We start from the raw sequence: 14,539 nt of genomic DNA, 5'->3' as shown, positions 1-14,539 counted from the left end.
TTTGTCCTTCATTTTTTTTTTTTTTTTGAGGCAATTGAGGTTAAGTGACTTGCCCAGGGTCACTGCCAGAAAGCGTTAAGTGTCTGAGGCCAGATTTGAACTCAGGTCCTCCTAACTTCAGGGCTAGTGCTCTATCCACTGCTCCACCTAGCTACACCATCTCCTTCATTCTTAAAGAAGATCATGACATCAGAAAGATTGATGCTATGACATACAAATAAATTGGATTTAAGTGAAAGATTTTTTTTTTTTGGGGGGGAGTGGAGTTTCCCAAGTTTATTGGAAAGAAGACAAACGTAAATATTAAATAGCTCCTCTTGGTGTTTTGAAATTCATCCCAACTGTGGGCTGGGTAACTTGCAGGTTGGACAAACTGCCAAAGTCTAGGAGTTTCAACATTTTTTTGGTATCATAGTCCACTTCAATGATCTCTTCAATGATCTCCTGATCCAAAGCAGAAACTTCAGGAACAGTTATCCCTCCTCTCTCTTTCTTCTTCCTGCAGTTTGATGGAGATCTCTCTCATGGGGCCTCTCCAGATCTGCTTGATCCCATGGGTAGAATATTCCACGATGTTGTTGTAGAACTTCTTGCCAGGCATGATGCCAATCTCCTCACACAAGTACTTGTTGGTGTGGAAGTCACTGCCTAAGCGGGTATAATATTTTTCAATGATGACTCACGCTGTCTTCAGTCTTGGTCTGAACGTGACCCATGCTGGCTCCGGGGAGTGAAGGGACCATCTGGGTTCAATAGCAAGATATAAATTAGAATGACTGGAAATGGCCCCAGATGTAATGGGAGATGAGCTTTTTCAAGCTAAGATCTTTCCCACTTCTCGGTCTGAATGATACAATGTCCATTTAAGTAATAAGGCAAAAAGTGGCCTTTTTTACCTAGTCCAAAAAAAATTTTTTTTGAGATATTAGAATAATGTAAGATTACACTCACTAGAAAAAAGGAGAAGGGAATGGAATAATATAATCTATGGAGTTCATGATACAATTCAGGATGAGCCATTCTGCAAATCTGAGCTTAATCATACTGGGCAAGAAAAAGATGCTCAATAATAAAGAAGGGTTTGAAACATTTTTAGGAAGAAATCCAGAAGAGATTATTTGCTTCTTAAACTCCCTAAACAATAAAAATACAGAAGTGAATAACTATATAAGGCAAGAAAAGCAACAGCAACAAAATGACAACAAAGAGATCACCAGAAAGTGACTTCTTTTTAAAATGTGAGACAGAGATGAAGGTAGACATTTGGTAGAGGTAACAGTGAAGAGGCAGAAAAGAGGCATTATTGACAAAAGCTGGCCATACCCTGCCTTTAGGTGAATCAATGCTTTTTTGTTGTTGTTGGATAAGGAGAGCAGGGTTAAGTGGGATGTGGGATGTGCCAGGGTTTTAAGGGCTAGCCATAGGAAGGTGACTTTTGTGGTTTCAAAAAGAGAAGACTCTAGATGATAAATGATATGGAGGAAGGAAGGATTGATAAGGATGGGGAGAAAGAAGGAAGTTTTACTTAGGAGATATGAGGATGAAGCTCATTTGGTAAAGAGGATATCTGGGAAGAGAGAAGAGAAACATATTAGATGAAGGCTGGAGGATTTGAAAAGTCTATTCGTCCTGGGAGGTGGAGAATTGGAATCCCATGGGCAACTTGAACCTGAAGGAATGGGAGAATTTGGACACAGGGAGATTTCTAAGCAAATGTGAAAAAAAAAAAAAAAGGTCAAAAAGAGAAGATATAATGTCGTGGTAAGCTGTGTAATTAGGGACATGATGGGGAAGGGTCTTACCATGGGGCAGTGCCCTTTCTGATACCTGCAATAATTTGCATTGTTCTAGAAATGCGGCACCATGGAAAAGGGGAATTCAAGGGGTTAGCTATATGAGGAAATGGTAGAAAGCCCTAAAGGAGAAAGCCTAGAATGGATACCTTGGAAGCTTTGATTGTTTGAAGAATAAAGAGACCAGATAAATATAGAGATCAGGAATCAGAGAATGGGGGGTGGGAGGGGTGGTCTAGAATAAATAGAGAACATGAATAATGAAGAAAGTGAGAGAAATCCTTTTTGGAAAGCAGTTAAAAATAAAAGGACTAACTGAAGGGGAGAGAAAGGAGGGAGCAACTTGATTGAAAAAGAAAAAAAAAACTGAGAAGAAATATACAAGTTGACAAAAGCAGGAGAAAAAAAGGAACTAATAAACAAACCCTTAAGAGAAAAAAGTAACAAATGAGAAGAGAAAATTGGGGTAAAAAAAAAGCCAGTGAGAATCAGGACTACATTAAAAAAGATTAAGGACTTAAACATATTTAACATGTATTGGTCAACCTGCCATCTGGGGGAGGGGGTGGGGTGAAGGAGGGGAAAAATTGGAAGAAAAAGTTTGGCAATTGTCAATGCTATAAAATTATCCATGCATATAACGTGTAAATAAAAAGCTATAATAATAAAAAAAAAGATTAAGAAACTTAATACTGTATTTTCAGCAGGAGAGAGAAAAACATAACATGTTTTATATGTGTCTATACATTTATAGTAAAACACACACACACACACACACACACACACACACACACACACACCCTCTCACCCTCTCACCAAGAGTGTTAATTCTTTTGGCCAGGGATACTTATATACTGGTACTTTATACAACGACCAGCATAGTATCTCCTATATGACAATTTAAAAAATGAAATACTGCCTTGATAAATATATGGCTATGTTATTATCAGAGTTCAATAAAAGAGAAAATAATTTTAATAAAATATTTCTTTATTTGAATAAGGTTAATGTCTTTTCTTGAATTCCAGCTAGCATCAAGTAACATTAGTCAGAAAACAAAATAACTTGAGAAAGAGTATCCAATTGACAGTGGCTAGAAAATCATTTCAATTTTACAGCAACATCAATAAAATTGTTATCTTAAATAGGCAACAGATCTAAAAAGTTGCAAGTATAGATTTTATATCAATTAAAAAAAAAACAATATAACTTTTTTTTTATTACTATGTTCCTGTAATGAACATTTGGTCAGGGAAATCCAGTCACCAGATTTTAATATTCAATATTACATTTTTTTCCCCAAGATTGTTATCTTTGTAACACATTATGCCAGGCAACTTCTTATTCAAGTAGTTTCTCCTGTTCTTATTTTGCTTTTGTAATTAAAAAGTCATCTTTAATTTTATACAAAACAACACAACTGTGACTACCATTAAATGCAATAAGTTTTTTGGTAGGCAGGTTTTGGATGGAATTTAACACAGTGGGCTGAATATCAATGAGTTTAAAAGTCATCTATTAAACTGACTCAAGAGTCAGGCATCATTCTGGGTGACTAATAACATATAAGAATTGTTCCTAATTTTAAAAAAAGAGCATGTAAGAAGTTATGTGTACAAAAGAATCAGTGCACAAAAGCTTATGGGATCAATGATGGAAGTACTATGTTATGCTACTAGTTCTAAACCAGGGAAGACGTTGTTAGACCCTATCAACAGATAATACATGATATACTGGTGTGGTTTTATTATTTTAAAATTTCAAATTGAATAAAACAGCTATAGAGGGTTGGAACATGAAAAAAAGGTATATCAAATCAATATTTGACAATCGTGTTATTGCATTCTTTAAAAAGTGACTTTTTGAGCACAAAGAACACTGATATATTCTAAATAATTTTTTTTTAATCCAAGGCACCCTGTAAAATATTTGCTGGTGTGAGAGTGAATAAATTTAATTATCTGAAATAACAAAGAAGTTAAAGAATCCTGGCAGTGACTTTTTTCCCCTACCAAGTTTAAACATTTTTCTTCATAAGTAATCTACTTATCTTCAATTATTTTGAGGAAGATAAACCAGACCCAATTAATGGTACACCACTGCCCCTTACCAACTACTTGACTTACAATGCTTCAAAGCAATTCAATATTTAAGGGAATAGGGAGTTTAAAATGCATGATTATGCCCTCTCAGTATAGTGCAGGTATCCACTTGTCTAGGCTGTAATCAGAATGAGACCACTTGAATTCTAGCCTGACAAAAATATTCTGCATAGATTTGGTATTCCTTTCAGTGTTTCAGGCACAGTGTGACTGTGGAGTTTTTAATACTGGATTTGGCAGCTTTTTTTTTTTTTTTTAGAGGTGATTAGCATGAATTTCTTACTTTACAATCTAAACTTCCTTTTGAACCTATTAAAATTTCTTATGGACTGCTAAAAAAGAATAAATTTGTGATGTCTTTAAAATGATCCATGTGCCCAAATAGATTTTAAAATGTTAACATTATAAAGGGGGAAAAATTAATTCCTATTATAGCTAAGTAAATATGGTAGAGTGAAATATCACTGACTGGAATAATCTTATTTATCACCCCAGATCAAATGTTCACAAAAGTTGTAAGACTGTCAGTTCACATAATAGCACTAATAGAATACTGCAAAACTAGAGTCTTCATAGAGTCCTCATGTAAGCTATAGGCATAAAAGGATCAACATCTAAGTGGTATTAAACAGTCACTAGCTTGGGACCTTATGGAGTTACATACCATATATTTTTACTCCAAGATCTGTGACAAATAAAAAATGGCTGGAATAGATGAGAAGGCAAGTTTTGTTAATTATGAAACACTTAGATCAGGTTCAGTTATGAGAGGAAAAAAAACTGACAATCTTTTAAATTCAATTGAACAAATTATTATCATGCATACAAATTTAATCATTAAAGCTCAGAAGGTAGAAGTGTAAAAATTTCAAGAACTTTATGAAGACCCTTCATACTTAGACATTAAAAGGCAAACCCTATTGACAAATGTATAATACTTGAAGCTCTTTTAAAAAAAATTCACAAAAGTCTACCTTTTTTATTTCTTAAAAACTGTTCATGAAAGCCTTGAAATTACAATGAGAAAGAATATTCCATATTTTTAAGGGCTGTACAAATTCACGTGTTCAAGGTTGTGTAGTGAAATGGCACTGTAATTCAAATGCAGTGGTTACTTTTGAGTTATTTACAATATTCAAATCCTGTGCACACTAGAGCTGAATTTACATGCTATACTTTAAAATATAGTAAGATTGAGTTAAACAATGAATTGGGAGGAAAAAGAAAAGCTCTTTTAAAAGAAGATTTAAGCGACTTTCTTTGAGGTGAAGACATTTAGGAGTATGAAATGAATTTATTAGCAGGCAAAATACCCGTAAGAACCGTTGATCAAAAGAATGCCTTTCATCTGAATGAAAATTAGGCAAAAAGCAGCTTTAAGTCTCTCCCTCCCCAGCTTCCTTTCAAAATAAAATGTACTATAACCACATTGAAAGGGGGAAAAAAACCCTGAAAGTTCTACAGAGGCATTATGAAATGCTAACAACTTGATCTTAAAAAAGCTCCACTTGGGCAAAATGACCTTTGATTTCAGAGGGAGTTACGTCAACATAAATGATGACAGGAGTAAGTCTTTGATTAGGATACAGTGATTCCTACATTGTAAGACTTTGGTTACTCTAACTACCACTATAGGGGAATTATATACTTTGGACTTTAGGTCAACTTCTTAATTGTGGATAAATTTTCATTTAAATAAATTTACTTATAACATTATATTCTTACAAGTAAACTTTCTGTCCCAGAAATCAAATATACTAATCATCATTTGGGAGCCATATCCCTAGTTTTTCTTACCCTAATCACACTGGAAATAAACGTACTGTTTTCATGGCTGTTCTACCATCAACTATCAACTCAATAAATTTTAAATAAAGTTATATACTGTGCACAGTTTTTCTTGTAGTTCTCACTTCTGTAAGGTTTATTCTTACCACAACTTAACATTTTAACAGGTAATTTTAACAAAAAGGTAATAATTTAGACCACTGAAGCAATTTAAACACATAAAAATTCCCTCATTTACAGTCAAAATTCTGTGCATACATACATGTACATGTACAAAAATGGTGATCAAAAGAATTTTTTGGCTGCGGCTTCTTGCTGAGTCCTAAATACACACACAAAACATATTAAGACAAGTTAAAATACTTTAAATTAGCATTATAAATCAAATTAAAACATAACACTTTATTACAACCTATTTTATTTTACTACTTGTTAGAATGCATAACCAAGACGTTTTAAGATATAAGTTATGTTCTCCTCCAAAAACTTTTACATGCCCCTCTAACTGAAAATATCATTAACTAAGGGTAAAAAAATAAAACCTTCCTCTATAGAGCTTCTTTTTTGGCATATTTCAAAATACAGAAATCTCTCTATCCCATCACTGAACCTGGAAACTAGTGCTAAGATAAATTCTTTGTTTTCATTAAAATAGACAACTACCATTAATCTACCTATGTATGGAAAAAGGGGGAAATCTGGTCAGATTTTATAAAAGGAACTTACCTATACATGATATAACCAATGAATAACATTGTCTGTACTGCTACAAATGCTAAAAAGTGTGTTGTAGATAAACAAGATGGAAATGGTGGTAGTTCTGGGCATTTTGTTTTTTCATTCGATGGCTACAAGACAAAAAAAGCACATGAGACAATATTTAAAGAATTTCCTGGCACATTTAGCATTTCAAAAATCAGATCTTAGTCACTTCCAGATCAATGACTTGCAAGCAATTTATTCCAAAATTCACTAATTAGTCTACTTGCCACTCTCATGTGTCACTGCAATTAATCCTCTCTACCTTCACATATACACACCCATACCCTTGTGAAAATGACTTGAGGTTACTTGGATATAGTAAATTTACTCAACTTATATATATAAAATCTCTGCAAAAAGGCAGCATGGCATAGAAGAGAAATAGATGAAGTATGAGAAGGCTTAGAGGAAGCTAGGTAGTGCAGTGGATAGAGCACCACTCCTGAAGTCAGGAGGACCTGAGTTTAAATCTGGCCTCAAGCACTTAATACTTCCTGGCTGTGTGATCCTGGACAAGTCATTTGACCCCAATTGCCTCATTCAAAAAAAAAAAAAAAAAAAAAAACGGAAGAAGAATGAGAAGGCTTGTATTTTGGACTAATCTTTATTACTTTCTTACCTCAGTGAACTCAGACATGTCACAGTCTCCAGAAGCCTCAGTTCTCCTATCAGTTAAATGTGGAAAATACCTATTCTATCTAACTCATAGAGTTGTAACAAACAAATGAGAAAATGTTTATCAAAGTATTTTGAAGACTATAAAGTCACACAGCTAGTATGTGTCCGAATGAAGCTGGATTTTGAACTCAAATCTTTCAGATCTCAGACCCAACCCTCCCCATTCAGCTGCAAAACAAAAGAGAAATGGTATTTGGAATAATCACTCAAGGTCTATGAATCTCAGCTAACTAAGCTTAAGATTACCGAAAAAATTACTTGAAAGAAAAACAGTAAAAATTCACCAAAATAAAAAAAAATTGACTTTCTTCTCTTACATTCTCCCACTTAGCACTGGCCATTACTTTATCTTATACACAATTTTCTTTTTTTATTATAGCTTTTTAGTGATAGAACATATGCATGGGTAATTTTTCAACATTGACCCTTGCAATCACTTCTGTTCCAATTCTTCCCTTTCTTCCCTCCACCTCCTCCCCTAGACGGCAGGCAGTCTCAAACATGTTAAGCATGTATACAATTTTCTAATAAAAATATGTGCATTTCATTTTTGAACAATTTTTAACACTATTATAAACCTCAATAAGTCTTACTCTGCCCAGTAAAAGGATATGTAAAAAGTAAGACAGATCACTGTGACCAGCAACTTTTACTCAGGGTATGATATTATTCTGCTAAATAGCAGCCTAAAATGGTTAACACTTTCTTCCTCTTCAAAGGCCTGAATGTTAGTCACAGCATTTCAAAAGCATATAGAAAATAGGAATAATGATAAATAAAACCTGGAGTGGAACAACCTTACAACTAGTCTTAACAACTCATATTTGTTATTTTGCTTAAAAAAGTAAAAAAAACACTTCTGCTTAAAAAAAAAAAATCAAAAGAGCTGAGAATATTCTTTATTAGGTAACTACTTAGGAAATATAAAGTATTTCAGTTCATTTTATGATTTTAAAACTCATTATTGAGAGAGAAAAAAAATGAAAACCTGAAGTTTGAATAATCAAAAGCCAATAGTGATTTCTTTTCTTAAATGAAATTAAAACCAGACAAGGATACAGTTCGTAAAAAGTTCAATGAAAATAAAGTTACCACATTTCGTTGTATTAAGTGTTCAATGTCCCTCTTTACTACATGAAGGTGTTCTTTGATATCATTGAAATGCTGTGTTGTTTCATACACACTGCCTGCTGTGCCCATGTGCTGAGTTCCACTGACCACCCTGAGGGTTTCACCCATGGAATTCCTGAAAAAGAAAATCCCCAACACTTGATAAAATTATGTTAAGACAGAATGTGTGAGATCAAAGCACTATCAAAGTCCAGAAATCAATATAACAACAAGTTGGTCATGGAGAACAACGTTAAAAAAAAGTCTTACCTATTTGAAAATTAAGAAAATTCACTAGTCAAGTCTTAACAGGCTAAACAGGAAAAATCTGACAGATCATTTTGAAAAAAGCTTTTCAATGATATAAACTGAGAGGGCAGGGGTTGTGAGGCAGTGAAGAATGCCAGAACAGGGGTTAGAGAGCTGGGTTTGAAGCCCACCTTACAAGTTCCAGGTTTGTGACAATGACAGTCATATCAACTCTCTGACCTTTGAAATGGGATTAATATTCCTGTAATCTGCTTCCCAGGATTGTTGTGAAGTGTTATAAAACTTTAATCACTAAATAAGAGGTATTGTTATTATTGCTCATAATATGAATAATAAGGAATCTATGTTTATGCTTTAAAGAATCAAATATTGTAGAATGGTCATGATGTTTTATTATGGTCATCAAATAGATGCATTTAAGAATGCCTCAAAAGAATATTAATTTGATCAACATTTTGTTATGTATCACATGGAAAAAAACCTAGTAAAACAGAAAAAACAGAAAAAAAATCAAAATATTTTTCTTGGCCTCATGGAGTTTTTAATTTAGCAGTATAAATAAGTTTTTGATATCTAAACAAAAATGTCAATCACAATAAATAAAAATAAAATTCCTTTTGCAATCTTCTCTCCACTTAACTTCTCTCTGGTATTCACCTGGACTTTCTGTCTTCAAGGATCAGAGGAAAACAGCAGAAAAACAGAGAACCAAAAAGCTGTATTGCCCCATATTTTTATTCTGATCAAGAAGAGATCCCTGTGAGAACTACTAGTATTTCATCCCTTCTGCTAATTCCTTCTATGCCTTCTTCTTTGAAGCTCCCTCTTTACTTAAAAGTAATTTTGCATGTTTTGGATTAGCTTAAAATTTCTCTAAAATATCATAAGTACAAGATCCTGATAAGCTGGAGAAGAAAATATCTGAATTCTTTGTTAAGACATATATGAATTCAGTATCTCATTAGCATTTTTATTATAGGAAACAACTTGCATACATATATACACATATGTGTGTGTTCACACACACACATACATCCCTTACACCATTTACGAAGATAGCATCAAAACATACATGAACTAGACATAAAGAGATATTACAAGAAAATTTGAAGAACAGGGAACATATTTTATAGACTTAATGATAGAGGAATGAGATAGAGAGCAATTTTTTGAGTGTAAAATGGAGTGTAAATGGATAATTGCAATTACGTTAAATTAAAAAGGTTTTGTTAAAACCAAGATCAGAAGGAAAGCAGAAAATAGAGGAAAAAACCAGTTTCTCAGAGATCTCATCTCTCAGATATATAAATAAGCTTGTAAAATCTATAAGAATATGAGCCATTCCCTAATTTTTAAATGGTCAAAGAACATTGAACAAGCAATTTTCCAATCAAGAAATAAAAACAAATTATAGTTATAAGGAAAAAAAGCCTGCTATAAATCATTACTGATTAGAGAAATGAAATTAAAAACAACCTTTAGATATCATTTTATATCAAATTGGCTAAAATGACTGAAGAGGAAAGTGACAGATGTTGGAGGGGATACAGAAAAATTGGTATACTATTTCATTGTTGGTACAATTATGTACTGATCCAATTATTTTGGATAGCAATCTGGAAATATGCCCAAAGAATTATTAAATAAATATTATTACTAATAACTGATAAAAATATTAATGATAAAATTATTAAAATAAAAATTTAATTAAAATTAAAGTATAAATTATTAAACTCTTTGACCCAGGAATGCCATTACTAATTTCCAAAGATGATTAATGGGAAAGGAAAATAACCTATATATTCTAAAATGTTTATAGCAGCTTTCTTTGTGGTGGCAAAAAACTGGACATTGCAGGGATGACCATCAATTGGGGAATGGCTAAACAGACTGTGATATATAATTGTGATGGAATGCTAATATTTATAAGAAATGATGAGCTCATTGATCTTAGAAAAAAAGCACAAAATAATAGAGTGAAATGAGCAGAACTGAGAAAATATTGTATACAGTAACAGAAATGTTTTAAGAATAACTTTGAATAAGTCATTTTGACTATTATGAATGAATAACCCAATTAATTATAAAGAGCATATGAAGAAAGATGCTATTTGCATTCAGAGAAAGAACTAATAGAAATATGTGTATAATAATTTTATACATATACCTATTTGTCTCTATGGATGGCTGTCATTTCTGAAGGGGTGTGGGGGGAAGGGAAGAAAAAAAGGCAGGGGGAAGAAAATTTACATGAAAACTTTGTTGTGTATTTAAAAGGAATAGCTAGTTGTACATAGTAAATTTGTGGTTTCACATGCATTCATTTTTTTTTCTTTTACTACATTATGGAAAAGCTTGTTTTATTTCATAAATTTTTTAAAAAGTCACCTGTTTTATACTGTCTATCTTTATGCATACTTACTTCATTTCATTCACTTGTCTTAGGACCTCTTGCTGAGTTTTCACTACAGTATCAAGTTCTTGTTGAGGGGCCTAAAATGAGATATGCAAAAAATTTTGATTATCTTCTTCAATAACTATGCAACTCACACAGTTTATCTTCCATTATTTCTCTTCCACTTCTCACTCATGTGCTGAGCTGTGAATACATTTTTAAGCTCACCTGTCCAACTTGTACTGGGCCTCCATGTGCTCTTTTGGAGAGCTCTTCAGTCAAGGCAGAGACATACCTTCTTTGCTCATCAAGGATCATATCTAATTGTCGATTGAGTTGCTTGATTTCAAGATGGATACGATTTTGCCCTTCAAAAATTTGTCTTAGTTCACGATCACTTACACTCTCAAAGATTTCTTCAGCTACAAAAAGTAAATTTAGAGTATCAGAACCACACACACACACACACACACACATACATATATATACATATATATATATATATAGTTGTTAAAGTAATATAGTTCTAACATATCTCAAAATTAGCACAAGAACACCATAATCTACTAAGTACAGCAACATTTTGCCAGTAGATAATTTAGACAATATAAAATGCTATTCACTTGTACCACTTCCAATGATTAATTTTTCATTTTGACTGAAATCTTGTTTTTATGTCATCTAAATTTCCAAATATATGCCTCCTTCCCCTAAAAAGCCATTCCTTATAACATAGAGTAAAAAAGCCAAAAAAAAAAAAAATACAGTTCACTAAAACTAACCAACATACTAACTCATATATCAGTTCACACAATATTAAATAACCAGAGTTCCCACTTCTGCAAAGCTTTATTGAAGTAGATATACTTGCTGAAGGCTCTTTGGACAAAGGATATGGGCTCAATAATTACTATTTTTTTTTTTAAAGCAAAATTACACAAATTGCTTTCTGGAATGGTTCACAGCTCCACCATACTATATTAATGTTTGTCTTTTCAGTTCCTTCTAATATTAACTATTTGATTCTTTGTCATCTCTGCCAATTTTCTAACTATGAAAAGAAATCTCAAAGTTGTTTTGATTTGAATTCCGTTTTATCAATGATTTGGGACAATCTTTTATGTGGTAATTAATAACTTGCATTTTTTCTTTTGCGAATAGGCTGTTCATATGTTTTGAGTACTTACCACTGGAACTACTTTTGAACAATATATTTGCTTTAACTTTTTCTTTTTTTAATATACCTTGGATATAAGATCTTTAACAGAGATATTTAATGTAAAATTCTTTCCCCCAATTGAATATTTTATTAGTGCAAAAGTTTTTCAATTTCATGTAAATGAAATTACCTATTTTGTCTTCTGTAATTTTTTTATCTCTTGCTTTGTTAAAAATTCTCCCTCTAAAAAGATAAACTTTACATTTAAAAGAAAAAAAATTTTCCCTCCAGCTCTAGTTGTGAAAGGTCTGTTAACTTGATTCTCTAGTTTTTGGTGGGGAAGGGTTAAGAAAGGCAGGCAATTGGGATTAAGTGACTTGTGCAAGGTCACAGCTAATAAGTGTCTGAAGCTGAATTTGAACTCTAAGGCTAGTGTTCTATCTACTGTGCCATCTAGCTGTCCTTGATTCTTTATTTTTAATAAAATGTTGTGACCTTTAATATTCAATTTATAGTTTTCCCAGCAATTCTTGTTAAACAGGGAGTTTTTTCCCCAAGTAATATTTGTTCTTAGGTTCAAGGTTCACTGGATTACTGAGCTCAATTGTCTGATTCTTCCTGTTCTAGGGGCTGAATTATTAAAAAATAATTAAGAAAATTCAATGTCACCAACAAAACCCAACAGCAAGAGATACAAAGAGAAATTCCATTCAGAATAACTGTTGATACCATAAAATATTTGGGAATCTATCTACCAAAGGAAAGTCAGGAATTATATGAGCAAAATTATAAAAAAGTCTCCACACAAATAAAGTCAGACTTAAATAATTGGAAAAATATTAAGTGCTCTTGGATCGGCCGAGCGAACATAATAAAGATGACAATACTCCCTAAACTAATCTATTTATTTAGTGCTATACCAATCAGACTTCCAAGAAAATATTTTAATGATCTAGAAAAAATAACAACAAAATTCATATGGAACAATAAAAAGTCGAGAATCTCAAGGGAATTAATGAAAAAAAAAATCAAATGAAGGTGGCCTAGCTGTACCTGATCTAAAATTATATTATAAAGCAGCAGTCACCAAAACCATTTGGTATTGGCTAAGAAATAGATTAGTGGATCAGTGGAAAAGGTTAGGTTCACAAGACAGAATAGTCAACTATAGCAATCTAGTGTTTGACAAACCCAAAGCCCCTAACTTCTGGGAAAAGAATTCATTATTTGATAAAAACTGCTGGGATAATTGGAAATTAGTATGACAGAAATTAGGCATGGACCCACACTTAACACCATATACCAAGATAAAATCAAAATGGGTCCATGATCTAGGCATAAAGAACGAGATTATAAATAAATTAGAGGAATATAGAATAGTTTATCTCTCAGACTTGTGGAGGAGAAAGAAATTTATGACCAAAGATGAACTAGAGACCATTACTGATCACAAAATAGAAAATTTTGATTACATCAAATTAAAAAGCCTTTGTACAAACAAAACTAATGCAAACAAGATTAGAAAGGAAGCAACAAACTGGGAAAACATCTTCACAATTAAAGGTCCTGATAAAGGCCTCATTTCCAAAATATATAGAGAACTGACTCAAATTTATAAGAAATCAAGCCATTCTCCAATTGATAAATGGTCAAAGGATATGAACAGACAATTTTCAGAGGATGAAATTGAAACTATTACCACTCATATGAAAGAGTGTTCCAAATGATTATTGATCAGAGAAATGCAAATTAAGACAATTCTGAGATACCACTACACACCTGTCAGATTGGCTAAGATGACAGGAAAAAATAATGATGAATGTTGGAGGGGATGCAGGAAAACTGGGACACTAATGCATTGTTGGTGGAGTTGTGAACGAATCCAACCATTCTGGAGAGCAATCTGGAATTATGCCCAAAAAATTATCAAATTGTGCATACCCTTTGATCCAGCAGTGTTTCTATTGGGCTTATATCCCAAAGAAATACTAAAGAAGGGAAAGGGACCTGTATGTGCCAAAATGTTTGTAGCAGCCCTATTTGTAGTGGCTAGAAACTGGAAAATGAATGGATGCCCATCAGTTGGAGAATGGCTGGGTAAATTGTGGTATATGAATGTTATGGAATATTATTGTTCTGTAAGAAATGACCAGCAGGATGAATACAGAGAGGCTTGGAGAGACTTACATGAACTGATGCTAAGTGAAATGAGCAGGACCAGGAGATCATTATACGACATGAACTTCGACAATGATATTGTATGAGGACATATTTTGATGGAAGTGGATTTCTTTGACAAAGAGACCTGAGTTTCAATTGATAAATGACGGACAAAAGCAGCTACACCCAAAGAAAGAACACTGGGAAACGAATGTGAACTATCTGCATTTTTGTTTTTCTTCCCGGGTTATTTATACCTTCTGAATCCAATTCTCCCTATGCAACAAGAGAACTGTTCGGTTCTGCAAACATATATTGTATC

The 14,539-nt window shown here is 32.9% G+C and overlaps 1 protein-coding gene and 1 pseudogene across 2 annotated transcripts in view; both read right to left on the bottom strand.

Annotated features, from left to right (window-relative positions):
* Positions 1–303: 303 nt before the first annotated feature.
* Positions 304–716, bottom strand: LOC127543459 (40S ribosomal protein S17-like; annotated as a pseudogene).
* The window catches only part of LMAN1 (lectin, mannose binding 1), a 45,971-nt gene continuing 32,083 nt past the window's right edge, over positions 652–14,539 (bottom strand). The window contains exons 9-14 of one of the 2 annotated variants that reach the window (XM_051969558.1): positions 11,127–11,320; positions 10,926–10,996; positions 8,216–8,369; positions 6,410–6,531; positions 5,946–6,005; positions 652–743 (exon numbers count right to left, since the gene is read on the bottom strand). In XM_051969558.1, the coding sequence (XP_051825518.1) occupies positions 5,969–6,005; positions 6,410–6,531; positions 8,216–8,369; positions 10,926–10,996; positions 11,127–11,320 (578 nt within the window). In that variant the 3' untranslated portion in view covers positions 652–743; positions 5,946–5,968. Of the gene's footprint in view, positions 744–2,765; positions 6,006–6,409; positions 6,532–8,215; positions 8,370–10,925; positions 10,997–11,126; positions 11,321–14,539 lie in introns of those variants that run through there. The other variant, XM_051969557.1, reaches the window with a different exon arrangement.

The sequence above is a fragment of the Antechinus flavipes genome, chromosome 1, assembly GCF_016432865.1.
Source record: "Antechinus flavipes isolate AdamAnt ecotype Samford, QLD, Australia chromosome 1, AdamAnt_v2, whole genome shotgun sequence".
NCBI classification, from domain to species: domain Eukaryota; kingdom Metazoa; phylum Chordata; class Mammalia; order Dasyuromorphia; family Dasyuridae; genus Antechinus; species Antechinus flavipes.
This window is presented reverse-complemented; position numbering and strand designations above follow the sequence as displayed.